At 45.7% G+C, this 26,446-nt stretch overlaps 9 protein-coding genes across 9 annotated transcripts; 5 read left to right on the top strand and 4 right to left on the bottom strand.

The window, feature by feature from the left end:
* Positions 1-339: 339 nt before the first annotated feature.
* BGW36DRAFT_428037 (glycoside hydrolase superfamily) lies at positions 340-3,728 on the top strand (the record flags this gene model as incomplete). Its single annotated transcript, XM_046220494.1, has 9 exons — positions 340-1,002; positions 1,061-1,076; positions 1,135-1,470; positions 1,536-1,733; positions 1,808-1,966; positions 2,033-2,504; positions 2,571-2,671; positions 2,768-2,911; positions 2,968-3,728. 9 exons carry the CDS (start codon positions 340-342, stop codon positions 3,726-3,728), a joined length of 2,850 nt encoding a protein of 949 aa, XP_046070950.1.
* Positions 3,729-4,401: 673 nt separating this feature from the next.
* BGW36DRAFT_298203 (glycoside hydrolase superfamily) lies at positions 4,402-7,375 on the bottom strand (the record flags this gene model as incomplete). Its single annotated transcript, XM_046211416.1, has 8 exons — positions 4,402-5,166; positions 5,230-5,465; positions 5,521-5,861; positions 5,926-6,015; positions 6,071-6,374; positions 6,443-6,701; positions 6,780-7,158; positions 7,242-7,375. 8 exons carry the CDS (start codon positions 7,373-7,375, stop codon positions 4,402-4,404), a joined length of 2,508 nt encoding a protein of 835 aa, XP_046070951.1.
* Positions 7,376-8,038: 663 nt separating this feature from the next.
* Positions 8,039-10,315, top strand: BGW36DRAFT_417316 (general substrate transporter; the record flags this gene model as incomplete). The annotated part of the gene is made up of 11 exons (XM_046219375.1): positions 8,039-8,101; positions 8,147-8,237; positions 8,292-8,311; positions 8,363-8,744; positions 8,854-9,342; positions 9,407-9,485; positions 9,556-9,698; positions 9,762-9,806; positions 9,869-9,932; positions 9,989-10,059; positions 10,125-10,315. 11 exons carry the CDS (start codon positions 8,039-8,041, stop codon positions 10,202-10,204), a joined length of 1,527 nt encoding a protein of 508 aa, XP_046070952.1. The 3' UTR covers positions 10,205-10,315.
* Positions 10,316-11,024: 709 nt separating this feature from the next.
* Positions 11,025-12,969, top strand: BGW36DRAFT_298138 (fungal-specific transcription factor domain-containing protein; the record flags this gene model as incomplete). Its single annotated transcript, XM_046211412.1, has 2 exons — positions 11,025-12,066; positions 12,152-12,969. Coding segments are annotated over 2 exons (1,860 nt in total), but the record flags the coding sequence as incomplete, so codon positions are not given.
* A 2,093-nt stretch (positions 12,970-15,062) lies between these two features.
* On the bottom strand, positions 15,063-17,082 carry BGW36DRAFT_428041 (SET domain protein; the record flags this gene model as incomplete). Its single annotated transcript, XM_046220495.1, has 2 exons — positions 15,063-16,913; positions 16,972-17,082. 2 exons carry the CDS (start codon positions 17,080-17,082, stop codon positions 15,063-15,065), a joined length of 1,962 nt encoding a protein of 653 aa, XP_046070954.1.
* A 989-nt stretch (positions 17,083-18,071) lies between these two features.
* BGW36DRAFT_297870 (mitochondrial 54S ribosomal protein YmL38/YmL34) lies at positions 18,072-18,562 on the top strand (the record flags this gene model as incomplete). Its single annotated transcript, XM_046211385.1, has 3 exons — positions 18,072-18,153; positions 18,214-18,438; positions 18,492-18,562. The coding sequence occupies 3 exons, from the start codon at positions 18,072-18,074 to the stop codon at positions 18,560-18,562; spliced, it is 378 nt and encodes a 125-aa protein (XP_046070955.1).
* A 469-nt stretch (positions 18,563-19,031) lies between these two features.
* Positions 19,032-19,529, bottom strand: BGW36DRAFT_297021 (putative DNA directed RNA polymerase II 15 kDa subunit; the record flags this gene model as incomplete). The annotated part of the gene is made up of 2 exons (XM_046211323.1): positions 19,032-19,341; positions 19,447-19,529. The coding sequence occupies 2 exons, from the start codon at positions 19,527-19,529 to the stop codon at positions 19,032-19,034; spliced, it is 393 nt and encodes a 130-aa protein (XP_046070956.1).
* A 261-nt stretch (positions 19,530-19,790) lies between these two features.
* BGW36DRAFT_380077 (peptidyl-prolyl cis/trans isomerase) lies at positions 19,791-21,080 on the top strand. Its single transcript, XM_046216286.1, has 3 exons — positions 19,791-19,995; positions 20,108-20,508; positions 20,579-21,080. Exons 1-3 carry the CDS (start codon positions 19,993-19,995, stop codon positions 20,739-20,741), a joined length of 567 nt encoding a protein of 188 aa, XP_046070957.1. The 5' UTR covers positions 19,791-19,992; the 3' UTR covers positions 20,742-21,080.
* A 105-nt stretch (positions 21,081-21,185) lies between these two features.
* On the bottom strand, positions 21,186-25,817 carry BGW36DRAFT_407989 (uncharacterized protein). Its single transcript, XM_046219067.1, has 4 exons — positions 25,652-25,817; positions 25,233-25,603; positions 23,205-25,172; positions 21,186-23,147 (listed from the first exon to the last, which is right to left on the bottom strand). Exons 1-4 carry the CDS (start codon positions 25,740-25,742, stop codon positions 21,264-21,266), a joined length of 4,314 nt encoding a protein of 1,437 aa, XP_046070958.1. The 5' UTR covers positions 25,743-25,817; the 3' UTR covers positions 21,186-21,263.
* Positions 25,818-26,446: the final 629 nt, after the last annotated feature.

Here is a 26,446-nt window from a genome sequence, read left to right on the forward strand (position 1 = left end):
CAATTTTTGCACCCCCCCGCACTCCAGGAAACTTCTCAATTCTCACTATTGCCTTGCTTTCTTAGTGTGTGGTCATCTGGGGTCCCCAAGGCCCAAGCAATCTAAGACGGAATCACATATTCCCGCGAGAGTCTATTCCCCCACGTTTTTGTCCTTATTCTCCATTTTCGGGAGTACTTCCGATATTTGAGTTGGTCGTTAAAGGCCTGTAAATAATATGGATTGCAAGTATATGAGAATCTTTATATGGCTGCCCACATCCTGGCTATGTAATTCTTGCACTGCAGTAAATGTTCCTTGTTTCTGTCAACGTTCGGCACCTCTTGAACTTTTCCCAAGATGTGGCTTCCACATCTATATCTTGCATACCTTATCGGCCTTTCTGCAACATTGTGTACCTCAAAATTTACTGCCATTTCTTCTGGTGCCGAATACCTAGATATTGGAGGGAAATGGTCTGTTCGCAATGCCAATGGCAGCGTCAACATTCCCGCCACCGTTCCTGGACTAATCCAAACCGACCTCGAAGCTGCAGGATGGCCATCACTGTTGAGTGGTGATAATTGTAAGTTGCTCGAGATTTTAAATGTTGGTAATTTCGAATATAGAGAACTTATCGAGCAATGCGTCATTTCAGTTGATTACTATAACTGGGTTCCTCTCGACAACTGGACATTTTCATATACTCTCCCGGCAAAATCACACCATGGAACAAAGTGGTCTGCCTTCAAGAAGGTATATCTCGTCTTTGAAGGCATTGATACTGTAGCCAATATTCGACTTGGTAATGAAACTGTTGGCTATGCCAATAATCAATTCCGGCAGTGGAGTTTTGATGTTACCTCGGTGTTCAAGTCCTCCACTAGTGATATTGAGCTATCGGTAGAGATTATCAGCCCGGTACAATACATGTTTGATATCTTCCAGTCGACCGGCTCACCATGGACAGAGTTCACAAACTATGCTACAATGTATCCAGAGGGACGAGAGTATATTCGGAAGGTATGCGAATCCTGTTCCATCGATGTTTTCAACATCTTTTAAAATAACACTTTTCTAGGTCCAATCAGATTTTGGTATTTTCAATTTATTTTCGACGATACATCTAGGTGAACTCATCTAACACAATCACAGGGTGGGATTGGGGTCCCCATTTTGCACCTCAAGGGATATATCGGGATGCATATTTGGTTGGTCTTGATGATGGTGTATATGTGACCAACACCTTTATCGATATCTTCAAAGTTGGACAGAGGCCCAACACGATCCCAGATCAGTCAGCTTCTTGGGTTGTTAACGTGAGCGTCGATTATCTCTCAGCGAACGAAAACACATCCATTGCCTTGGATGTAGATATTGCTGACCATAAAGGCCACGCGGATGATAAGGTAAATGAAGGATTTAGCAGCATAACTTTGAGTTTCAACATCAACGAGGGTGCAATCGAACGCTGGTGGCCAGCGAGCTTTGGTGAGTTTCCACATGTGTTGGAATTTGCGTAAGGCTTGGCTCATTTCTGTTGGATTGAAATCAAGGCAACCCTACTTTATACAATGCGAGCATTTCTCTAACACCTTTGAACGAGCCAAAAAATATGAAAAGGCCTATAAAGGCTGCGAAATACACAAAACAAACGGGGTTTCGCACCATTGTTTTAGACCTCACGCCTTACACTGATAGGCCGGGTAACCACTTTAGTTTTCAGATTAATGGACATGTTTTCAATGCAAAAGGTGAATATCAGGGTCTATATACCGCAGAGAGCAGTATCTAAAGCTATTCCATGGCTAATGAAAATGACATCCAGGAAGCAACCTGGTACCTCTCGATCCATTCGAGCCCAGGGTCAATACTGAACAGATTCGGAGATTATTTCAATCGTCCCTCGGTGCTAACATGAACCTCCTTCGAGTTTGGTCTTCGGGCAACTATTATGCCGATGAATTTTACGACGCAGCTGACGAGAGTAAGTTTATTTTAGAATGAGTTATTGCGTGATTTGCATCACGGTTACTAACAAAGCTGGTGAAAGTGGGCTTGCTGCTGTGGTCGGAATTTGAATTCAGTGATAATTATTATCCGGTGTTTTCAGAGTTTTTAGACAATGTTCGCCACGAAGTTGTCTATCAAATGCGTCGCCTCAATCGACATCCCGCACTCGCAGTATGGTGCGGTGGGAATGAACTTGACGGATACGTCGAAAACGCCTTGAAAGACAACGCCACCTACGGACAATCATGGTTTAGCAACTTCACCATACTTGAAGGAGAGACCATTTGGCCTCTTGTTTATCAAAATACCCGCTCGCTGTCATGGCTGCAGTCAAGCTCTTCGCTAGGTTACATCTCCTACAACCCTGAAACCGGCGTTTGGATACCTCGATATGGAAACAACAGCCCATATTATGGGCCTGCTGAGAATTATAATCTCAAATGGCAAGATGGCTCCTTGTTCAATAATTCTCAGATTCCTGCGACTCGTTTTGCGGTGGAATTTGGCGCTTTGTAAGCCTTATACTCATACCAAACTAGCTTACTTCTCGGTCGAGCATTATTTAACGCATGTCATAGGAGTTATGATTCTCTGGAAGGCTATCGCACTATTCTTCCGGACAGTGAGATCCGACCTAATGGATCCGGCCTTATGGCCCGATGCTACGATGGAGGATCAAGTGAGTGTCGCATCTATTGTTAACCCTGTAATCTTGACGTCTGGCCTTCACAGTTTCTTAAAGAGTAAAGGGAGACGTCACTGACCCATTTTCAAGCTACATACGCCGATCTACTAGGGGGTATCCAGCGTTACTATATTTATCCCAACTTAACAGATCCGATCAAGCAATTCGACCAATTTTCGTGGACGAGTCAGGTATATCAGGCTGAAATAATGAAACACCAGATTGAATCATATCGTGAGTAACTAGAGTCCTGCTCATGCACTGTATCTAAACAGGTCTGATCTACATAGGACGTGGCATTGGTCAAGAGGAAAACAACCTGGGACAACTCTTTTGGCAGTTGAATGCTCCATGGACGACATTGCAGCTTTCTGCAATAGAGTATACCGGTAGATGGAAAGTCCTTCAACATGTGGCCAAGCAAACATACGAGCCAGTCATCGTGAGTAGTTGGTTCGAGCCTCTGAACGACACATTCAATATTTGGGTTGCTTCTGACGCCTGGGAACCTGTTACCGGCGAAGTGATAGCGACGTGGTATCAATGGTCTGGCGAGAAATTGGCCTCCTCTACATACCGATTTGCTCTGAATGCGCTTGATAGCAAGAGCGTCGTTCAACTCACAGGTTGGAGATCTATTCTACCCGCGAAAGGCACAAATACTACTAGTATTCTATTGCTCAAACTGAATGCGACATCACAGTCCACGTTAAAGACATTTACCAGTGAGAATTTCTGGGTTCCGCGCTACTTGAGCAACGCCACGATTGTTGATCCTGGTCTCGAAATACAATACACAGGACAATTGACTTGGAGAGTCCGAGCAACGAAAGGCGTAGCTGCGTATGTCTGGCTGACAGATCCCAATATATCAAACGAACAGAAGCTCCAGGCTGGTTTGGCGGGATATTTCAGCGATAATGCAGTGTTTATGGCAAAAGGAGAAGAGCGAGAATTCACATATACATTACTCGAGGGAGCTGAAATACCGGATGATGCTTGGGCGCAGAAAGTGACTGTGCGATCATTCTGGAATAATATTGCAAATTAGAGTACCAAACCTGCCAATGGAGCGAGCTGAGATCATCCAGAGGCTTCAGTTAGGAAATTACTGGTTGTATTGGAATGAGAATGGTAAAATTCGAATATTGTGCTCTAATTAGATGATTACATCTACAATACAATCAAGGACAATGTTTATAAGGCTCAATATGAATTCGGCACTTACTAATCTGGTTTCAATATCAATCATTAAGACGCTTTGTGGTCATTTTAATCACCATCGATGTCGTATGATAGAAAAATTCAGTTCTGGCAACTCCAGTATTCAAGTCAGAATCTCATTCAAAGACTCGGAGTTCTGTGATCAGACTTTGAAAAATATTTTCGGAGAGGAAAAAGAAGAATAATTAAGTAAGCAAGAGAGAAAAGTCACGCAAATATCAGTTATCTACCTTTTTACGGGGAAGATTGTTAAAGCATGAATGATCTGTGTGATTTAGATATGGAGACGAAGAACGTAAGACATGATACCTTCCTCGATTGTCTTTGTGGAGACTAGAGTACGAGAATATTCATATATTCAAAGACTAGCTACACTATCTGAATTGATATCCATGGGCGTTTGCCTGAGAGTGGGGAGGGGGCGCTTGACAATCTTCAATGAAAAGTTCAACAAACGTCATCTATTGGTTTCCGGTAATGTTGTTGAGTAAGAGACATAGCTATTCAAACCCTAAGTAACGGTAACGGGGATTCGCCGCTAGCTTGCCTGATCCCGTTGCCCGGATGATCTGTGTTTCGCCTGGGACCAAGTCGATGCCATTATCGCTGAGTGTTATATCATCCTGTTCCTCTATCACAAGGCATTTGGTCGGCTTCGACGCAGACACAAGAAAAGAGTCGTTCCTTGCCTCAATTTGAACGGCACGATCCTTGAACGAGAAGTATTTAAATGGCTGCGGCCAGTCGACGTCTCGGGACGTTACAGTCCCATTCTGAATGAGGCGCGCCGCAAGAACATGTGGCGGCTCTTCTGCATTGGATATGATGCCGTCTAGTATATCTGTAGTCCCATTTGCAGTGATACTGCAGTTTTTTCTGATAAGCGGTTCCTTGATATCTTGGCCTGACTCGATGGATATAAAACGCAATTCGACATCACTTATGACATCGACAGTTTTGCTATTGGCAACCCAGACTTTATAAGAGGAGCTTTTTGGTGCTCTTGCGTGGCATACACTCCAATCTGTGTGTTCACGCTGTACAGAAACAGTCAATGGCTCAAGGGCTCTCTTGACGGCATAGAAACCAGGTTTTTTGCGGTAAAAGTAGTCAACAATCGCCCATGAAGACGATGGCCAGCAATCATTTATTTGCCAAACGAGTGCACCTCCACAGCGCCTTTTCTCACCCCATTGGCGACGCCAGCCTCGATAAGCGAAGGCTAAAGCTTCTGCCTGAGCCAGTTGGGTCAGATAGATATACCCCTAGTGTCACTATTAACCATGTCTTCTTGTCACGCAGAATATACACTGGCGGTGTCCGTGTACCTCAAGGGAAGATTCGAGTCGAAAGTTTTCGACAATATATGTGGCGATTCTTCGCTCATGGCCGTCAGCCTTGTTGTGGAAATCGAGAGTACGAGACTGTGGAAACATCTCTGAAGTCTCTGTGACAAAATGCTTAATTGTCTGTAAGTTGGGATGACAGGCTAAGCCGAATTCGCTGTTGAATCGTCCACCTATATCTGGGAACTTTTGATATTTTTCTTGAGTACCATGCCAGACTGAATATAGTCAGCGACCACAACTGGGAAATTTCTTGTCAAAGAGAATACTGACCATTCCACTGGTGGACGTCGCCACATGTCAAGTCAGAGGTATGTTTCCCATTGGAGAATGGGGAGCTCGGCCAATATGGAACGGATGGATGTTCCTCATTACACAGAGTGGGAAGCAGATGCTCATAAATAAATCGTGCTGGGAAGGTCCCACGAAGCCACGAATCCGTGTCCTTGTTCTGATAGTCATAGTCAAGGCAGTACTTTTCTTGGATTTGATAGTCTTCATTGTTTCCGGCGTAAATAGCAATTGAAGCATGGTGTCTTAGACGACGAATATTTTGTGTTGCTTCACGACGAATAGAATCAAGAAGATCAGGCCAAGTAGGATAACTACCGCATCTGCATGGATCATACCCTCAGCACCTCAACGTTCCGAGCATTTCTTCTGGAGGAGAATACTCACCCAAACATGAAATCTTGCCAGACAAGAATTCCGAGTTCGTCGCAAGAGTCGTAGAACGCATCATCTTCGTAGATACCACCTCCCCAGACTCTATTTGAGATATTTGGTTAGTTTGAATATCCTCTTCATTACACGAATTCTTTACCGAGTCATTATCTGATTGCCCTCTATCATAGTCTGCAACCATTTTCTGTATTTCTCTGGCGTGAGTCGTGGAAGGAAATTGTCCGCTGGAATCCAGCAGCTCCCACCACAGAAAATATCGACGTTGTTGATCTTAAAGTAGAATGATTGTCCGTATTGATCGTCATCTCTCACGAGCTCTACTTTGCGAAATCCCACTCGGCGCTGTTCACGATGTATTATTGTGCCTTCTTTGACAAGCTCAAGCGACACATCATACAAATTTTGTTCACCATAGCCGTGGGGATACCACAGACCGGGTTGGTCTTATACATCGTCAGCATTGGATACGCATAATGGCCTAAACGGGTGTTACTTAAATACATGTACTTACCCAATTTGAATTCCACTACCGCGTCTGATGAATCAATGGAGGAAGATTTACGAAAAACCCCCTCTCCACCAATCGATAATACAAGATTTACCCCGTCAATTTGCCCGTTGATCACGGCGTTGACTTTGCCTTTCAAGGAGGATAGGCTTTCGTCCAAGTCGTAATCAATCCTCAACTGCTCCACATAAGCCTGGGAAATTTCAAGCCGTACTGGCCTCCATGGACCGCAGGTCATCAAGACAGGCCCCCAATCCCAACCCTAAGTCTGATTGTTAGGCCACGAGCATCTAGGAGAATGCACCATGCTTGGTCTAGTGAATCTAGGTTCTTGGCTTACCCAGTGATATTGGGCTTTTCTAACACCCAGTCTTCCAGTTTCGCCATTGTGTGCGATAAACCGATATTCAGGATTCTCTTTTTCAATCGATCTTCCACGAAGAAGTGCGCTGTCGAAATTCATTGTCAAGATATTCTCACCGTGGAGCTTCACAGCAGTGCTGATATCAACGCGGTGGCTGAGGAACATGTTATCACTCTCAAGAATTGTTGCTCCATTGAGCGTGACGACAGCGAATGTATCCAAGCCCTCGAAAATAAGATAGCACTTCGATCCCTCAAGCAGGTGAGGTGTAGGGAAAGTGGTGGAATATGTCCACGCGTGCTCTCCCACCCATTCGACATCCACTTCTTTCATATCAAGAAATGGGTCATCGATCCTAGAGTAGTCAGATTAACCGTCACAAAATCGGGGACAGATCTGCAAATTATTCAGTCTGTCAAAGTACTTTGAAGTGCTCACCGTCCATTTCTCATTAAATCAAGATGTACGACTGTTGGAACAGAAGCCACTGGTGCCCAAGATGAGTCGTTCTCATCGCTTCGTTTAAAACGCCAGCCAGACGAAAGGTATCTGATTTCCGTAACGGGGGCCATCTTCTTAGGTCCGCTTGCAATTTGAAGAGTGACACTAGCCAGGATGGGTTTTGAAGAACAACGAGAAACAATCGATGCACCCCACGCATGTCCTTCCCGGACAATCCAGCCGGTTTATAAAGCATGCGGTCACCATGCCGGTAACTAGCAGATTCAGGCCTTTAGCTGGGGGCAATTCAGAATTATCTTGGAGGGGGTTGATCTCAATTCGCAAACATGACCACTGAGGTGTCTAGCACGGAGTATCATAAGATCGTGTTAGTATGGCGGGGGAACGCCACTAAAAATGTCGGGTGGAGCATCAGCGATGTTATGTATCTCCGTGCTAGTCGATAGTCTAATGTCGAGCTTTCTCCAGATTCTATTCCCCACGGTGGGGACAGCGTTATTCAATACGCGGGGTTGGTCCGTCTTGTTGGACCTGAAGGTTAATTAGCTGGACTTACTTTCACCTGAGTTAGACATCTTCACGAGGCGCTGGTACGGGAAATAAAAAACTCAAACAGTGAGGATGAAAGCCAAACCGGCTGGTCATGTAGTATATTTCGGGAGTATAAAAACGCACTATCAGACCACCAAAAGATGGGGTGATCACTTTTCTTATTTCGAGTCTCATTCTTATTTCATACAAGCTGTTCGCCAGTCTTTCAATTTATTTTTAAAATGGAGGAGAAAAGGCAGTCTGGGGATTCTCTAGGTACTGGTGTAGCTGAAATTCATGAAAATGTGCAAGCTACATCAGAGCCAACGACCATTGCCCTGGCATTACAGGAAAGAGGAGGTGCGCCGAATCCTTTAGGCAGAGGCCATCTTCAACTCTATGCTCTTTGCGCTTTGGTCTACTTGTGCTCTACAATGAACGGTAAGATTTCAACTTCAAGTGCCTTTCGGCGATCGAAGCTAATGTCACATGAAGGATATGATGGCTCACTCATGGTACGTGAAAAGGTCTGATACTCTTTATGGCTCCCTAACCGAGCGAAACAGGGCTCAATCAACAGTCTTCCGGAGTATTTGAACTATTACCACCAAGAGCAGGCCAGTGCTTCTACTGGCCTTGTCTTCTCGATCTTTCAGATTGCTCAGATGATCGCATCTCTGTTCGTGTGGATTTGTGACTGGAGAGGGAGAAAACCGTGTATTGTATTTAGCTGTGTGGGCGTTTGTGCAGGGGCGGTTTTCACTGCTCTAGCTCCAACGCTTCCAGCATTCATTGGTGCCCGGTTCATGTTGAGTTTCTTCTCTACAATAGCATGCGTTGCGGCGCCTCTACTCCTTGTAGAAATTGCTCCACCTTTGTATAGAGGAACTGTTGCAGGGACATACAATACGTTATATTATATGGGGTATGTGTCCGCACCCATTAGCAGTAAAAGTCCTCTTGCTGATATTTTTGAACAGCTCAATTATTGCAACTTTCGGTTAGCTTCAAATTCCTCTCATTAATTCTTTCATTGCTCACATTTTATTATATATAGCGATCTACGGGTGCAATTTACATGTCACGGGCAATCTGAAATGGCGCCTTCCACTATGGCTTCAGATGCTTTGCCCAGGAATTGTCGTTCTTGGAGGTTGGTTTCTGCCAGAAAGCCCGCGATGGCTTGTAGCAAAGGGCCGCATTGACGAGGCGAAGGCATTCATTGTTAAGTATCACGCAAATGGGGATGTGGGACACCCGATCGTGGACATCGAAATGCGCGAAATCCAGGATTCGCTTGAAGAAGGCGGCATACGATCAGCCCGGGATTATTTCGACCTCAGGACGCTCGTCAAGAAGCGGTCATCCCGTTATCGACTTATGCTTGTGGTGGCGATGGCATGGTTTGGTCAATTCTCTGGAAACAATATTGCTTCGTACTATCTGCCGCTTCTTGTGAAGAATGTTGGAATCACCAACACAAATACGGTTTTGTTGCTAAACGCAATATATGCAGTTACTGGCTGGATTTCAGCAACCGCTGGAGGTATTTTCCTTCTCCCACTCTTCTCAAGAAAAATCATTGATCCGTGACTGATGACGATCTGAAGCACATTTCCATGACGTCTGGGGCCGACGCAAAATGCTGCTCGGATCTTGCATTGGCATGGCCATCAGTCTTGCAATAGTGTGAGCAACAATACTACCATCAATTCCTAGTAGATGCCACTCGTCCAATACTAATACCGATTTCGAGCAGTGCCAGTACTGCAGCTGAATATGTTCATTCGGGGAGCGTGCCGTCCAGCTCGGCCTCAATTGCCTTCATTTATATTTTTGGCGTCGTTTTTGCTTTCTCGTACACGCCCATGCAGCCAATATATCCAGCCGAAGTGCTTTCAAGTCAGTTTGCGTCACGCGCTGTATAACATTGAAGTGCGGATTCCGAGCTAACAAAGAACATAGACAACGTTCGAGCCAACGGAATGATGATATTCCAGATCACTGCTGGTCTGTATTTCTTATTTCAAAATTTCTAAATCATTCTCTCATCCGCTGACTATCTTCATTAGGTTGCTCCAGCTTCGTCAACACATTTGCCGCGCCTGTCGCTCTACAAAATATTGGATACTGGTTGTGAGTTAAGCATGGTCCCCTGGAAAGTCTGTAATACCGACAGCTTTATCGCACAGTTACGTATTTTTTGTTTTGTGGGACCTTTTCGAAGCAGCCTTCATCTATCTTTTCTTCGTCGAGACTAAAGGTACCGCAACAGTAGATTCATTGGGGCCTCCGAGGAAGATATTTTCTGACTAACTACAACTGTAGGTCGTACTCTGGAGGAGCTCGATGAGGTATTTGAAGCGAAGAATCCAAGAAAGGCCAGTACACGCAAACTTGCCGCTTGAGAAGAGTCTAGGGAAGAACCATTTCCATTCTTTCCGTCATTTGGTGACTTGAGTTTCTCACCTCCATACCGAATCTTCCTTTTGGCACCAACACTGTTAAGGCGAGTCGTGTGGAATCAAATTCGTCACCAGTGGGTCTGCTAGTGGACAGTGGATACTGTTGATTTGAATGAAATTATCTGACAAGACTCTTAAACCCTTTTTCTGGGGTAGCGTAAACACAGATTGTACCCGGCAAGGGTTCCGTGCCATTTAGAGTACGGAGAGACTCCGTATTGTTTCAAGTAAATATAAGTAATCGGCAACGGACATTGAATTTGCCTAACATACTAAGGCGAAACCTAGCATATAGTACCAAGTAATAATAGTGGTAGGCGAAGAGGAAAGACATCTGGGGTAAACAAGCGCTAAGCAGTGCAGCCTCAGGCACTCTAGGTTGTGTAATAACTCAATCCTCCGCTTTCCAAAAGATGGAGAAAACTTGACCTTTCTAAATAGATTGGTTCATTACAGCTTCGGAAATCACGTGTTTCATTTATTTATATTTTTATGTATTCTTCCAATGCAAAGTGCCCAGAAAACCGCCCAGCAAAGCTCGCGTAGCCGGAGACATTCTACACGATCTTGCGCCGAATGCCGCCGTCGTAGAATACGCTGCGATGGGGACGCCATCCCTTGTCGTCAGTGCGAGTGGTATGAGGTGGCAGATTTATGCCATTACCCTCTTCGTAGACCGCGACATCCCGCATCGGTAAGGTGAGTTCGAATGGCAAATGCCTGACTCTCAAGTTATATCTGCTGACAGCGGAAACGCAGAGAGCTGACCGAGGTCACAAATGCCCATCGAACAGTGCAGGAAGTGATTAACAAGCTGTTCCCCTCGGTTCCGTTGGAGGCTCTAGTGGGCCTGTCTCGTGATGAGCTTGTCGGTCTGGTTTTAAAGACATCGCAATCCTCCCAGTCTGTGGTCGACAAAAAATTGCACACGCTCAGCGTTGATCTAGATTGTCTCGAGCCGTCGCCCGAACAAGACTTTACCTGGGAAGAGGCGTCCGATGAGGAGGTCCCCAGCCAGCGAGTTGCTGACGACGTCAATTGTCTGTCACTTCCCCTCGATGATTCCGCATCCTCGTATCTAGGGTTGTCATCGGTCCGCACAATCCTGCGGGTGATTACAATTGTTTCTCCACGAATCCGAGATGCAAATGCGATATCCAAGGGCAAGCAGCAGCAGCCAGAGATCGTTGATAAAGTAAAAGATGGACATCCCATTCGGCTTCCATTATTGCAGGCACAACCAGTCACAAAGGCACATGAACTTCACCTTATTGATGCATATTTTACATTCGTCCATGGGATCACTCCAATGATAGATGAGGCAGATTTCCGAAAGCGTTTTGCCCAAGATGATCAGCCGGTTCGCGATAGAGGTCCCTGGTTATCCTTGTTAAATATGGTTCTTGCGATGGGGTACATTGCTAGTACGTCAGCCGATCATGATGGCCACAATTTCTACTATAGGCGCGCAGCGGATTACTTGAACCTGCGCTGCTTAGGCTCGGGCCATCTCTATACGATTCAGGCGTTAGCATTGCTCGGAGGGTACTATTTACATTATCGGAATCGTCCAAACATGGCAAACGCTATCCTCGGGGCCACAATGAGAATGGCTACGGCCATTGGGCTCCATCGCGTAGAGTCTCTTGCACACAGACCCGACCATGATGCATCAGATTCTAAGTATATAGTTGATACGCGAGTGAGGACATGGTGGTCGCTCTTCTGCTTGGATACGTGGGCCTCTACAACCCTTGGTCGGCCAAGTCTCGGACGCGGGACGCCAGTGTCAATCAGTACTATACGTGATCAGTTGCAATGGCCCGTGGTATGTTGACTTGGGAATACTAAGTTCGTTAGCCTGCTGACGGAAAAGCTTCTCACAGACAGGACCACAGGAGTATTTGAATGTATCACTTTACGCCAATGAAGTGTTCTGCGGAGTTGCGACTCGAATTCAAGATCGTCTGGTGCAGACTTCAACCATTGCTATATCAGAAATTGAGGAGCTGGATGCGGAACTTGTCCGCTGGTACTCGTCTCTGCCAAGTATATTTCTTGAAAATATTGACCAGTGTCCACCTTCGCTTCGCGCTGCACGGGGTCTTCTCCGATGCCGATATCTCACATTGCAAATGACGTTATACCGCCCTCTTGTTCTGATACGAGCTCTCCAGCGTCACTCTCAAGCAGAGTCTCATCACAGTCATGATCTCTTCGTAACTAGATGTCGCTCGCTAGCTATTGAGACTATTGAAACAATCTCTAGGGACTGGTTTCCAAATCAAATTTCGGCATGGAACAGTGTCTGGTACTTGTTCCAAGCATGTCTCGTCCTTGTTCTCAGCGTACTCTCTGAACCAGACCACACTGCTCGGCCAGTATGGGATGAGCAAATCAGGCGTTCATTGGATTTACTCACCGAAATGGCACCTTGGAGTCCCGGAGCTGTGCGAAGCAGCGAGGTGATTCGCTTCCTGCATGACACACAGAGCCAAAGCCAAGAGTCAAGTTTGGTGGAGACAAATCTAGACTTTTTCGATTTTGAGAATTCCTTTGGGGATTTATGGAATATGGACGAGTTCTATGGTGATGTCGCCTGGGATCTGTCATCAGATCCGCCATTAGATCCGCTATTTATAGGCGAACTTTATTCTGCTTCTGGGCAATATGGTGATTTGCAGGGCAGTTTTGAACATCGACCTTGAAATTAGCCTATTAAGGAGAATAACATATAATAAAAACATATTCCTAAAAGAATTTATATATATAACCATTACTAATTGAAAATATAAACTCCTAACATATCTAGCTATAACATACCCCTAAATTCTGATACATTTCAAATCTCATACTAAATTATGTCAATTACAACTTCCTATTCCGAGGTCAAACTGAATATTCCAATAACTTCCCCAAGGCTCCCCCCACTCCTCCTTTCTTCAAAAGATATCTATCTAACTCTACATCAAACCCAACTATCGTTACACCTACTTGCAATGCTAACCAGCACGCAAGCAACATACCTTCCAATACCCAAGCCTTCCACTCTTCCAGATCCGGAAACTGGTCCTGCCTGCTCCCAAAATGGCATTTTTGAGACTCAAAGGCGACAGTGTACTTTCTCACCCACTGCTCTAGCGCAGTACACTACAGGGCCGAGTACCGCTCTTCAAGCACGTCTTGCGCCACGATATCCTCTCCGTCTGGGTTTCTAGCCCAGCCTGGTTCGTACCAGACAAATGATGTCTGGTAGTCGGGCAAGATATAGTACCGGTAACCAAATTCTCCATCGTCACGATTTGACGGAATGATCAGTGTGAAAAATGCGAGGAAGTGTAGACGGCGATCAAGTGAGGACTATATTTGCCTCGACCCCTGAGATGCAGTAGTTATCGTCTATTAGAATATCCTGTATATTTGCCTCGTTTTAACCGCCATAGCTGCTGTTGTTTTATGTTGACTATCGCCGTCTCGTGAGTACATCATCCAAAGATCTTATTTATAGATTGGCCAATAGCACCAAGCCTTCGATACTCATTCGTGCTAGCATATGTAGTCAAAGGTCGAGATTTCAAATATCGTTTTCCACAAATAATTATCGGAACGTCCACCAGGAAGAGTAAGAAATGCCCCAAATTTAAATAAAGCCATCGAAATGGAATGAATTAAAATACAACAATCGCTCAGATGAGTGAGTTAGGGTTAGGGTTGCCCTGACTAGAGTCGCGTCACTAAAGGAGAGCCTAGTGGGGCAACCATTGCATAATTCGCCGCTTCCGAACGATTCCATTCGTCAGTCGCCTCTTTGCATCTATCCAAGTCATCAATTATTCCTAAAAGGAAATCTCCGTCGGCAAGCTTAACCCGCGAGCGTCACCGATTTTACTACAACCCTCGCTACGATTGATGAGTCCGCCACTGCCGCTGTGGATGTTACGGACAGTACTACAATCCAGACAACATCCTTCGTCACAGCATTAAGCACAGCCATTATTACTGAGCCGACCACACGGTTATCGTGACAGAGGACCAGACCACAGCATTGACGGTAGATGTTACGGTAGATGTCACTGCTGATGTCACCTCCGTGACTACAGTAGACAGCACAGCTATGGCAACGGTAACCACGACACAGGATGTGACTCAGGATGTCACTGCCGCGTCGACTACCTCTCTCACGTCAACCGAGACTGAGATTGATACCATAATTCTGACAATTATTCCAACCATCACTTAAAAGATGGTTTATAAGTTAATCAATATGATCTGCATTTTTATTAAGGGCTCGGAGAGGTTAGGCTTATATTCTGGAATTGTACGAAAAGAAAAGCAACGCTAACTATCGCGGGTTGGTTTCCCTGACTAAACTAAAAGGAATGAATTGAAATACAACCAAGTTGGATTCGAATAACAGAAAACTAGATAATATTCCCTAGATAATCCCAATCATATCCATAGTATACAAATGCCAATAAAACTAGACACAACCAAACGAGAATCCACAAGTGATGTACGTTACAAAAGGCCTATGAGGGAAAAGAATCAACAGACATGTATGTCCATGTACTCCAACCATGCTAGAAAAGAGAATATAAGAAATCAACAATCGGGATGGAAAATTCATATCATACCCGTGAACTGTGCTGGGTATGGAACTTGGGTGGAATCGTGGTAAAACAGGTGGAAAATATCGTCGAGACTTAGGCATACACCCCAACCCCATTTGCTCTCAAGTTATGCACAAGCGACGTAAAAATATGCTAAAAAACAATACATATGCTTTGTAAAGGGGGGCGAGTTATTTGACCAGACGGAGAGAGTTCAAATACCGACGACTAGCGCGCGTGCGGCGGCGTGCCTCGGTATCACTGAATTCCGTTTCGCTTCGGGCATCCGACGACGGTTCAGGAGTGGGAGTAACCCCGAAGCTGATGCCCCTTGTTTTACGGTCAACTTTTAACTCTTCTTCGGTGCTCAGGAATCGATGAACAGTTCGATGATCCATCACACGCTCTTCGTCGTCACTAGAACCTTCAGGGTCAGTTTTTGGCCAGCGGAAACCGTAAAGCTTGGAATGGCGCTCGCATCGTGGACATTCCTTGCGTGTCTGATAGGCGTTTTGTTGCAAGAACCAGCATGGACAGGTTTGGCAGTCAACCCACCGGTCGTAACGCTGCGCGAGGAGTTTCGCGGTTTTGGTATAGTCGCCTGGGGACCGAATGCCCGGAGTCAAGATTTCGTCCTCGACAGAAGGCAGCGGTGATTTGCTGCCGACTGTTTGTTTGGAGTCAGCCTTCGTGTCGGCGATTTTTGACAGATTCAAGGCTTTGTTGCTCTGGTTATTTGAATGGCTCGTTTTGTCGGTGTCTGGAGATTTCTGGGCTCGGGTAACAAGGGGTGGTATTTCAATATCACTCCCAACAGATTCAAGCTTGACGATGCGGTCAACGTCAGATATTGATGTCGCAGCTGTAGATTCGGACTGTTGACTCTCATCTGACGAAGACCGAGGTGAATCCTGATCGGTGACAATGTTTGTACCGTTTTCCACATATGAATTTGTATTCTGACTCCCTGGTTGATGCCCTCTATGTTCTAAATTAGATAAATTCTCATCTACCTGGGCCAAAAAGGACGGCGTTTTGACGGGCTCGGGTATTTCGGGCAGTAAAATCTCGTCTCTGAGCTTAGACAACTGCCGTTCAAACCGGCCACGTTTGCCAGGCGTAGTAGGACTTGGGTTGTCACCATATCCATCGAATTTTCGTTTCTTCGAAGAAGTCGTAATTGTTGTTTCCGCCAGGGACATCTCGTTTCGCAGCCTTAAATCGCGAGGGGTCGAGCAAGTAGATGAATCAGAGTCAAAATCTGTTTCAGCCTTTCGTTTCCGTGATTGTGAAGATTGGCTAGAACGCAGTGTTGCAAGTTCTCCTTCATCCCGTACAGGTGTCGAAGTTTGGCTTCCTGGTGCGGATATTGATAGTGACCAGCCGTTACGAATCGCGCGCTCACAACTCTCACACAGACATTCGCAATTATCAATACCAAAGTAGTCTTCGCCGTATGAAACAGTGATCTCCTCGCCTGCGTCAATGTCGCGAACGGCAACAACTTGCATACCGTCAGATCCTCTTGTCGCCAGCCGACCATTTGCGTCGCAGTCGTGATTAGCAAAGCGGGCGGGTCCCAGAAACAAGGATGGACTTTTCCTTCGGCTCGACATCACAATACTGAAATCTTTGCGATTGAGGTCCAAGTCAAGTTCTTCTTGACGAGTCATGGAAACGAGAGTTCCGCACAGGTATTTAATCTCTTGTCCTCTTTTAATATCCCTTCGTGCAACGACAGTGGCTTCTTGTTCCGTAATGGTGTACCGATTCGTAGTAGATATTTCGAAGGGACACTCTGGAAGATAAATATTAATGTACTTGCGGAGGTGACGCTTGAACCACTCGCGTTCGCGGTCATTGGGTAGGCGCTGCAGATATTTATTCAACCCAGACATTGAGAGGAATTCTTTCTCGGCGGCGCGGGGGTCCTTGTCAATGATAACCTTACGTAGAAGCACGCTGGCAATGTCATCTTCATGTATGCCTCTGGCCGGGGCGAATTTGGTCCGGTTCTTACGAATTGTAGTCCAAAAGAAGGCCTGGAATTGAGTCTCAGTACAGTCGAATGCTAGTTAGTACATAGCGCATATGACTTACTCGATCAATGAGAGCGTCTGTTGCAATATCGTCATAACTTGCCAATTTGGCCAACGTTAGGCGCTCTCGCTGATCAGCCGAAGGACTTGACCTGGGCTTTGGCGAAGGCATGATTAGCGAGGCGCCGTATAGCCGGGAGATTGCCGCCTATAATATGAAATAAGTGTGTTTTGCGATCCTAGTAGGCCCAAAAGATAGGAGTTATGCTGCCAACACCGGTATCCAAAGGAGCGATAGGACGCGGAAGGGGTTGAATGCTAAAGAGGGACTGTGCAATGAATGGATGGGATAGTTAATGCGCAAGAAGATCAAGTCTCAGCATGGCGGTAAAAAGACAGATTGGCATGAGGAGTGAAGGCGCAGCCAACACAAACGACACGATAGCAATAACAATATGATAGTAGGACGGGCGCGGGAAATGGTGGCTGGGGTTGACGGCGGCACTTGGATGGGACGGACCCCGGAGATGCGCGAGAGCCACACAGCACAGGGCAAGGCGCTGGTATAGGAGCAAGCGGCGTAACCGTGGCTGGAATTTGGCCGGGGAGTATGTGCTCAGCAACCAACTATGAGGGGGCATAAGGACTGCAGCCAGGGATGACTCGGAGGAGAGGCATTGCCGAATGACAGCCTTGGGTTTCCAGCTGTGACGCAGCCGCCCAGTGGATTCTTACGGCCTACTGCAGCGGTACTGCCGGTGTATTGAGGCTATGCGTAGCCACGGAGACTTATTTCAAGAAAACCAGGTCAGAGAGCGCGTTAGACTGCACTGGTGTCCAACCCTGCATGTCGCTCTGAGTTGATCCCGGCAGTCTAGTTGGTCGTCCAATGTTGAGTGTTTATGCGGGATGGAGGAATACACGACGTTAATTACCGTCACGGACTGTATGTAGTGCGTATTTTAATCCGGGGTCGGCATCGGTGAAACTCCATTCCGGCCGCAGAGCAAATCCGAAGCCAGCGAGAACAATCAATCAATAAGTCCTCCCGATATCATAGAGCTGTACAAGTCCACACTATGCACACACGATGATTCAACTCAAGGTAGGCGTTCTTGCAGACGGCCGCGCCAGTCTCTATCTGACATTCTCTATCAGACGATGCTTAATTGCATCGACAACTCGGGCGCCGCCGTTGTTGAATGCGTCAATGTCTTGAAGAAGAAACGGCCGGCGACGATCGGTGTGTACTCGAACATGTACCCGTTATCGTTCAATTGCATTAACAAATCATATTTTGCAGGTGATCGCATTGTTGTCGTCGTGCAGAAGCAACGGAATTTCGGCCCAGAAAACTCCACAAACAGCGGTATCGCGAACAAGGTCCGCCGCGGTGACATTCGCCATGCCGTCGTTGTTCGTGTGCGTAAGGAAATCCAGCGCCCGGATGGAAGTCTAGTCAAGTTCGATGACAACGCCTGCGTCCTCATCAATAAGTCAGGCGATCCAATCGGCACCCGGTTGAATGGTTCGTCGTACATCGTCTACATGCGTCTTATGGTAACTAACATACAATTTTAGGTATTGTCGGAGCAGAACTGCGCGGAAAACAGTGGTCGAAAATTTTATCACTAGCACCAATGAACCTGTAACTTTATGTACAATATAATGGAATACTAAGGACAAGATAGAATCATCTCTTTGCGGCTATTTAAAACCTATACCCCAAGAACCACGAGTTTCTTATCAAACACAAAATATCCAAATACACCAATGCAGGAGGACCGGACGCCAGACATAACAGAATATATACAGAAAGTTTGGGTATCGATTGTCGAAAAGTCGAGAGATGCTCATAAAATCACGAAAAGACGTTGCCGCAAGTGCAGCAAACGTAGTAGAGTTTCTAGTAGCTTTAGTGAGCGAATACTCCCTTTCGGCCATTTCCAACAGGCAAGGAGTGAGCATACCATTCCCGTCTCAGCTGAACGCTGTTGACTCTGGAAGAAAACGGCCTCGTTCTCGCCGCAGCTCGGACATAGCTTGTTCGATCGCGGGAGCTAATAAAGAACAATCAGAGTTAGCCATCAAGTGTTCATTCAGCGACGGCTAAAGAAGCAGTCATGTCATTGAGAAAAAATCAAGTTCTTCGATTTCATCCTGCAGACTGTCATCGGCACAACTGCCAGACGACATAATTCCACACTTGGAACAGGCTAGCTCTTCGCCGCAATGCAGACAGAACTCTGGGATACCAACCGTTGGATCGGATCCCACATCCTGGGTGACTCCGGCGGTATCGCCAACCTGGAGGTTGAGTTTATTCTGGTAAACGCAAGCAGACGTGGCGGGTTCCGCGACATGGCAGGTACGGCAGGTAAACATGAGTCGATTCTGCACACGATCTTCTTTCGGGTAGAGCAGGTTGGAGCTGGGAAGCAACGCATCGTTAGCCAGTATCCTAGAATAAGAAACAAAAAAACAAAAAATAAAGAATACAAAGAACACTTTGTATCAAACAGAGGGATAGACGTACCATTCGCGACAAAACTTGAAGTGAATTTGATCGGTGTTGGATTTGGAGTCACCACCGGACGAGGAAACGGGGCTTTCGGACATTTTGGGTGTGAATGAACGGGTGCGTATGAAAGGTAAGTCGATATCGATTGCTGCCAGCGAGAGGCCGTAAATGATATGGAGGTGGTTGTTGGAGTGCAAAAGAAAAGTAGTGTGCAGGCAGACATCAGTTGCCAACAGTTGCAGAGAGGGTGGCGGATCGAGGCTGACAGAGGCCGCTAAACCGCTCTGGGCAAGACGCGGCCTCCTTCCGGCCTAGCGCCATCAATGATCGATGATGTCCATGTTTCCCCCGCGTTCTGACCTTTCCAAACTACTTCTTCATATAAGTTCCATATCAAGTGCTGCAACATAGAGGCCTGGTGTCCGTGCATGCCCGCATACCGAGATAGCTTGAAAGATAATCTAGGGCTTAGATATACCACGCCTGGCTGATAGCGATAACGATAACGATAACTTGCATTGAATTGTTGGTGTAAATCCATTGTTTGGGCTGTCTGTCAACATGGTACGCCCTGTCTGTTCATCTGGTTTCATTTCAATTACTGCTTTCCTTCCAAGTACAGTGACAGAAAGACCAGTACGGCTCTCCAGACAGCTAATCTACGCCTCACATCTAGTCTGATCCCACAGGTCTACCCGAGGGCTGGGAAGTGCGCCACTCGAACTCGAAAAACCTCCCATATTACTTCAGTGCCGCCACAAAAGAATCCCGCTGGGAACCGCCAGCGGGGACAGACACCGAAAAGCTGAAGGTATACATGGCTACCAACCATAGTGGCCCGGCTGGCATCGCCGGTTTACCAGCCGAAGGCAAGATCCGCTGCGCCCATCTCCTCGTCAAGCACCGTGACAGCCGCCGCCCCAGCAGCTGGCGGGAGAGCGTCATCACGCGGTCCAAGGAAGAGGCAATTGAGATACTCCGTGGCCACGAGCAGAGGATCAAATCAGGCGAAGTGCGGTTAGGCGATCTGGCCGTGTCCGAGTCTGACTGCAGCTCAGCGCGCAAGAAGGGTGATCTGTAAGTAACATTACGATTTGAGTATTGCTCTGCACGACGACAGCTGACCTTGCCTTGCGCTTACTGATAGTGGGTTCTTTGGTCATGGCGAGATGCAGAAGGAGTTTGAAGACGCTGCGTTTGCGCTCAAACCCGGCGAGATTAGCCCCATTGTTGAGAGCGCTTCGGGGGTCCATCTCATCGAGCGGTACGTTGACCGTCCTGAAGATTGGCTTCAACCGCACCGGAACTGACTGGTGAAAAAGTATTCAGTGATATGTGCCGAATCATCCGGGCTCAATAAAGAGTATCCGTGTGCTTCTAGCTGATTTGCTCGCGCTCGAGCAATGGAAAAATACCGGGAAAAAATGGTGATTTTGGAGGTGTTTATCAGGTTGAACATGTACTCTCACTTGGTATGGATTAATTGTGTCCAGGTTTTGGTTTGTAGAAGATCAAACCAAAAGTATAGTCCAAAATAGACAGGCTATTGAATCAGCAAGTACTAGCTGATAATTGTAGTGGTCTCATTCTTAGCGTTCATCAGATACGTAGCTATTTACTCAAATTATAGTATACGATCACTACACTCATTACATATGTAATAATAGGGGAGATCTTGGGTACTCATCCTGATCTAGTTCGTGCGGCTGCCGCTCTAACGATGGCGTTTAGAAGAGTGGCATATCAAGATCAGTGTAATGAGTCTAGTTTCTTGATCTTACGAGGATAGAAAAGGGAACACAAGAGAACAGATGTAGACGAGAATCTGCTTGCTATACATTAAATCTCATAAGAGAAACCCGCCCCGACGCGTGTCCAAGGACAAGAGTGCCACCTTTAACTGCTCCACAGAGGGGCCGATATTCAGGAGGAAGCCACAGTACTTGTTCATCGTTATGTACTACCCACTCGCCTTCAAGGTATAAATTTCCGTTGGTTTGAGGTGCAGCAAAGTTTTGACTATTATGCCATGGCTGGATAGTAAAGGATCCCTGTAGAGAATCTAGGAATGCCCCGTTATCTGAGAAGTTGAAGTTCGTAACTGATGTGTTGACCTCTAAGTTTTGTTGCAGGGCTCCCGTGGTTACATCCCAGAGCTTGATTGTCTTATCATCAGAAGTAGATGCCACCAGCTTACCGTCTAGCGAGAATACAGTAGACCGAATAGTATTTGAATGGCCCTCTAAAGTCTGTTGTAAAACCCCAGTAGATATATCCCAGAGTTTGATTGTCCAATCATCAGACCCTGACGCCACCAGCTGGTTATTTGGCGAGAATGCTATAGATCGAATCCAGCCTGAATGGCCTTCAAATGTTTTTTGGAGGGCTCCTGTAGTCCTGTCCCAAAGCCTAACTGTTGTATCTGCAGAACCAGATGCTATTAATTGGCCATTTGGTGAGAATATTACTATCCAAACCATATTTAAATGGCCGTTAAGAGTCTGTTGTAGGCCTCCTGTGACTATATCCCAAAGTTTGATTGTTTTATCGTCAGAACTGGACGCTACCAGCTGACCGTCTGGTGAGATTGCCACATATCGTACCCAACTTGAATGGCATTCAACTGTTTGCTCTATGGCTTCTGTAGTTAAATCCCAGAGCTTGACTGTCTTGTCTGCAGAACCTGATACCACTAATTGGCCATCTTGTGAGATTGCCACAGACACAATTGCATTTGAATGACCCTTAAGAGTTCGTTGCAGGATTCCTGTAGTAATATCCCAGACCTTGATTGTCTGATCACCAGAACCTGATATCAATTGGGTATTTGATGAGAATGATATAGAACGAACTGACCGTGAATGGCCATTTAATGTTTGTTGTAACACTCCAGTGGTAATATCCCAGAGTTTAATTGTTTTATCAGCAGACCCAGATGCCACTAGCTGCCCATCTTGTGAGCATGCCACGCATAAAACCAAGTCTGAATGGGTTTCAAAGATCTGTCGTAAGGTTCCTGTGGCTATATCCCAGAGCTTGATCGTATTATCAGAACTTGATATTAGTAGTTGGTTATCTAATGAGAATGTCACAGAATAAACCCGACCCGAATGCTGATCAAAGGTTTTTTGTAAGGCTCCTGTAATATCCCAGAGCTTAATTGTTGAGTCTGAAGAACCTGATGCAATTAATTGGCCATCTTGTGAGATAGCCACAGACTGAACTGCATTTGAGTGGCCCTCAAAAGTCTGTTGAACTCCTGTGGTAATATCCCAAAGCTTGATTGTTTTATCAGTAGAACCTGATACCACTGACCGGCCATCTGGCGCGAATACAATAGACCGAATAGTATTTGAATGACCCTCTAAAGTCTGTTGTAAGACCCCAGTAGATATATCCCAGAGTTTGATTGTCCAATCATCGGACCCTGATGCCACCAGTCGGAAATCTGGTGAGAATACCACACACGCAACTGAATCTAGATGGCCCTCCAGGGTTTGTAATTCTGTGCTCCAGCATTCCTCTACTTTTGGAAGATTACAAACCCAGCTAGGGAGCTCTCGCTTGAATTGACTCCTGATTATTGACTTTTCTGGAGCAAAAATGAGCCCTGAACAGTAAAGCTGAAGTGGTGTCGCCTCAGCAATATGCCTGGTTTTGAGGACAAACCGTTTTGCGTCATGCAGAAATTCTAACATTGTGGACATTTCCTCACCCTATATTATTTCTCACAAATTAACACGTAGATAGACAGTTTTGACCGATAGACTTACCAGCATGGACGACTGCAGTGTGCCGATGACATCAACAACTTCTGATACAATGCCCAGAATGCTCATGACTTCTAGCCAATGAAGAAAGTGATCCTGAAGAAAGGCGAATGCATTATTCATTCCAGGAATAAGGTCTTTGCCTCGCACTAGATGTTGCGCCCAGTAACGACAAGAATATTGCAATTCCGATGGTAAATGCTGCCTAATCGTCTGTTCATGTATCTTTATGTGGTGTGTTCCATCGCTTGGCAAATTGCAGATATTTTTCCTCAAGCTATGGCGCATGACGGCTAGGCATTTACCTGCTATCCTTTGATGTTTCTCTTGTTCATCAACTGAAAAAGGAACGCTTCCTTCTTCCAATCTCCTAAATGCATCGAGAAGGTAATCTCGAAATGACAAATGCAACAACCTGACCGGCAGATCTTTATCGTTTGGTATGGTGAGAACTGAATGAAATGAATCTAATCGGTTGCTGATATCACTTTTCGAAATATCAAGTAGTTTTGAAAGCGCGTCAACAGATAGCGGAGTAGCAAGAAGGATAATGACACCGATTATGTCTTGAAATTCTTGCATTAGTTTCTCTGACTCATACTTATCTTGGCCAGCAAGAAGCTGTTCTAATATTGGTCGATAGGTTCTGTCCATCTTTGATGCGGAAGCCACAGCCGGGTTCGCAAGTAAATCTTCGAGACGCTTCTCTGGCCTCCATTTTCTATCTCCGACAAAACGACACACAGTGGCTGCAAAGATAAACAACGGGACTGCCATTTTAGTTACAGCCTGAATCTTGTCATCCCCGGGCCAGTTTAGAGGCAGTGAGCGTTCTTTCCTAATCTTAGAGAATCTGTCATTCAGGAACAAAGTAATGTCATACTCTATAGCTGGGATTTCTTGCAGTACCAGACCCTGGTGATCGTTACCGGTGATGTTCTCGAAAGCGAATTGAATGGGCAATTCAGGCCTGCTAGTTAAGAAAACCCGTACATCCACAGCGGTTGATTGTCGTAATTGAGGCAAGAGTCCAAGTAGGATTTGGACATCGTCTACTGGCTGGCACTCATCTAATGCATCAATCACTAATACGACTGTTGTTGGTCGGTCTAATTGATCCAGGTTAAGTAATGGCAGAAGTAAAAGCTTCTTAAACTGGTCCCTAAGCGATTTTTCTGCAATAGCAGGATCGTCCTCTATCGCTTGACAGATGTAAGGAACAAGTTGAGGAATCCTGGTGATTAATTGTGCCGTTATCGTTGAAAACAGTCTCATAGCGCTCCCACGATCTCCTTCACCCCTTTTGAAGAAAAAGCTCGCTCCGAGTATCCCACTCTCCTGGAAAACCTTGGCCACTGTTCGGGAAATTGTTGATTTCCCGGTCCCTGCCATGCCATTTAACCAATAGATGCATTTAGCATCTTCGTCTGATGAAATTGCCCATCTTGTGATCTGCTGAAGAAGCTCTATTCTAGTTCCTGGAAGACATATGTCTTCATGTTGATCAATGTAGGAGTCAAAGGAAGAGCCTTCCGCAACGAATAGCTTAGACAGGTATAATTTCCGATGAAGATCTTGGATCAACCCTAGCATCTTGTCAATTCCAATCAGGATATTTTCCGCTTCCTTTTCGCGTTGTAGATGCTGATCTATCTGGATCCATTTCTGTAAGCGCTGCTCCTCATCATTGATAGAAGATTTTAATTTCGAAAGCGGTTGATCAGTGATAGCAATGACACTCTCCACCAATTTTCTTCCGGTTTTGGCCTGTTGAACCTTCCATACTTCTGCCGTATAACGCAATATCGCTATATATACTCGGACTATACCATTTTTTATTTCGCTCTTCGTTCCGGGATTATTGTCGCGGTTGGAGATCCTCTCAGTATAAGCAAATCGGGCTAGGATGTCCGCTAAAAACTCCGAGGAGTCAAATAGAGCATTTTGTAAGTCATTATGGTTTTTCAACATCTGTACGGCCGTTAGTTCGTCTACTACTTCCCATGTAGCTAAAAATTGATTCTCACATACCGTCAGTCCAAGAGACACGATCATCCACGCACCGCATGAATGGCCGGTGGGATCAAAAGCGACCACCGCACTGATAGTATCCTTAAAGGATAATGTTGCATTGAGTATTTTCTGCGTAGTATCTCGAACGTTGATATCCTCTGCTCTTGATCTGCGGATCTCTAGCCCACCCTTCCGGTATTCTTCATATCGTTCCTTAGTCGTCTGGATAACCTGATCCAAGACCTCCACAGTTGGGGAGGGACCCGTCTTGTCGTGTTCGCGCTGGATCAAAGATAAAATATGCTTGTCGTTCTTATCAAGTTTGTCATAGGCAACTTGCCACAAGTCTTGCGATCTACGATTCTCATATTGATGCGTCTGTGATACATCTGAGTCGTTTGTTAACACTGGTACTTCGCTAACAAGAGCTGAGCTACCTTTGCTTTCGTTGACGCTCGCGTCCTTCAGCTTCTGATTCGGAAATCGGTGGAACAGCTTCTCTCCCAGTTTGCCCAGGCGACGACCCATGGCGAAATTTACTTATTATCTCCAGTCTATGCTTGAAGAGTCACGGCCAGTGCGCTATTTTTTTCAGCAATTTTGACACGAATTCCTGAGGTACGATACCGTCCTAAAAGCACGTCGGATTGCAAAGGGGGGTTATCGTTCAGCTGAAGGAGGGGGAATAATCACGTATCTCAAACAAGAAAGGTGCTCTGTAAACAATCACACGCTATCACTGCACTTTGCCGCCCGCCACATTAGACAGCGCTTGCACTTATTCTTTTAAGGCGCTAACACACCGAGACAGGTGTAATAACAAGGCCTTTAAAACTAAGACTGACATGGTGTGTGTGTAACCTTGCTGCTCTGGCGCTAAATTATTGGCCATCATTCCGTGAATTTGTGATATGGGACAAGTCATTCAGCTCAACCAATAGCTTATAAATTATTGTGATAACCTTCCAATGTCGTGGTCTATAGATTTGGTACCCACTCACTATCTTCCTCCTCTCCAAATCTGTAAGCAGTAGCCTCAAGTGTGTCTAATGTGGCAATTATATGACTTTCACGCCTACGGAGCAAAGAAAACAATATTATTACCACTACTAGGATAGCTATTTTCGCTGACCTGTTGTAGTGCACTACAGTCCTGTCGCAAACTCTTAATATTATGATATTATGATACCTATTTGGCATGGCAATAATTTCAATAGCAATGGTATAAATTA

Source organism: Talaromyces proteolyticus (genome assembly GCF_021365285.1).
Source record: "Talaromyces proteolyticus strain PMI_201 chromosome Unknown BGW36scaffold_7, whole genome shotgun sequence".
Lineage (NCBI taxonomy): Eukaryota > Fungi > Ascomycota > Eurotiomycetes > Eurotiales > Trichocomaceae > Talaromyces > Talaromyces proteolyticus.

Excerpts from the sequence above, each read along its gene's own strand:
- BGW36DRAFT_380077 (XM_046216286.1), top strand. Across the intron at positions 20,509-20,578 it reads GCGCGCAAGAAGGGTGATCT|TGGGTTCTTTGGTCATGGCG; the intron begins GTAAGTAACATT and ends GCTTACTGATAG.
- BGW36DRAFT_407989 (XM_046219067.1), bottom strand. The coding sequence starts at position 25,742 with ATGGGTCGTCGCCTGGGCAAACTGGGAGAGAAGCTGTTCCACCGATTT. Across the intron at positions 25,604-25,651 it reads GAGCGTCAACGAAAGCAAAG|ATGTATCACAGACGCATCAA; the intron begins GTAGCTCAGCTC and ends CAAACGACTCAG. Across the intron at positions 25,173-25,232 it reads TCGTGTCTCTTGGACTGACG|ATGTTGAAAAACCATAATGA; the intron begins GTATGTGAGAAT and ends ACGGCCGTACAG.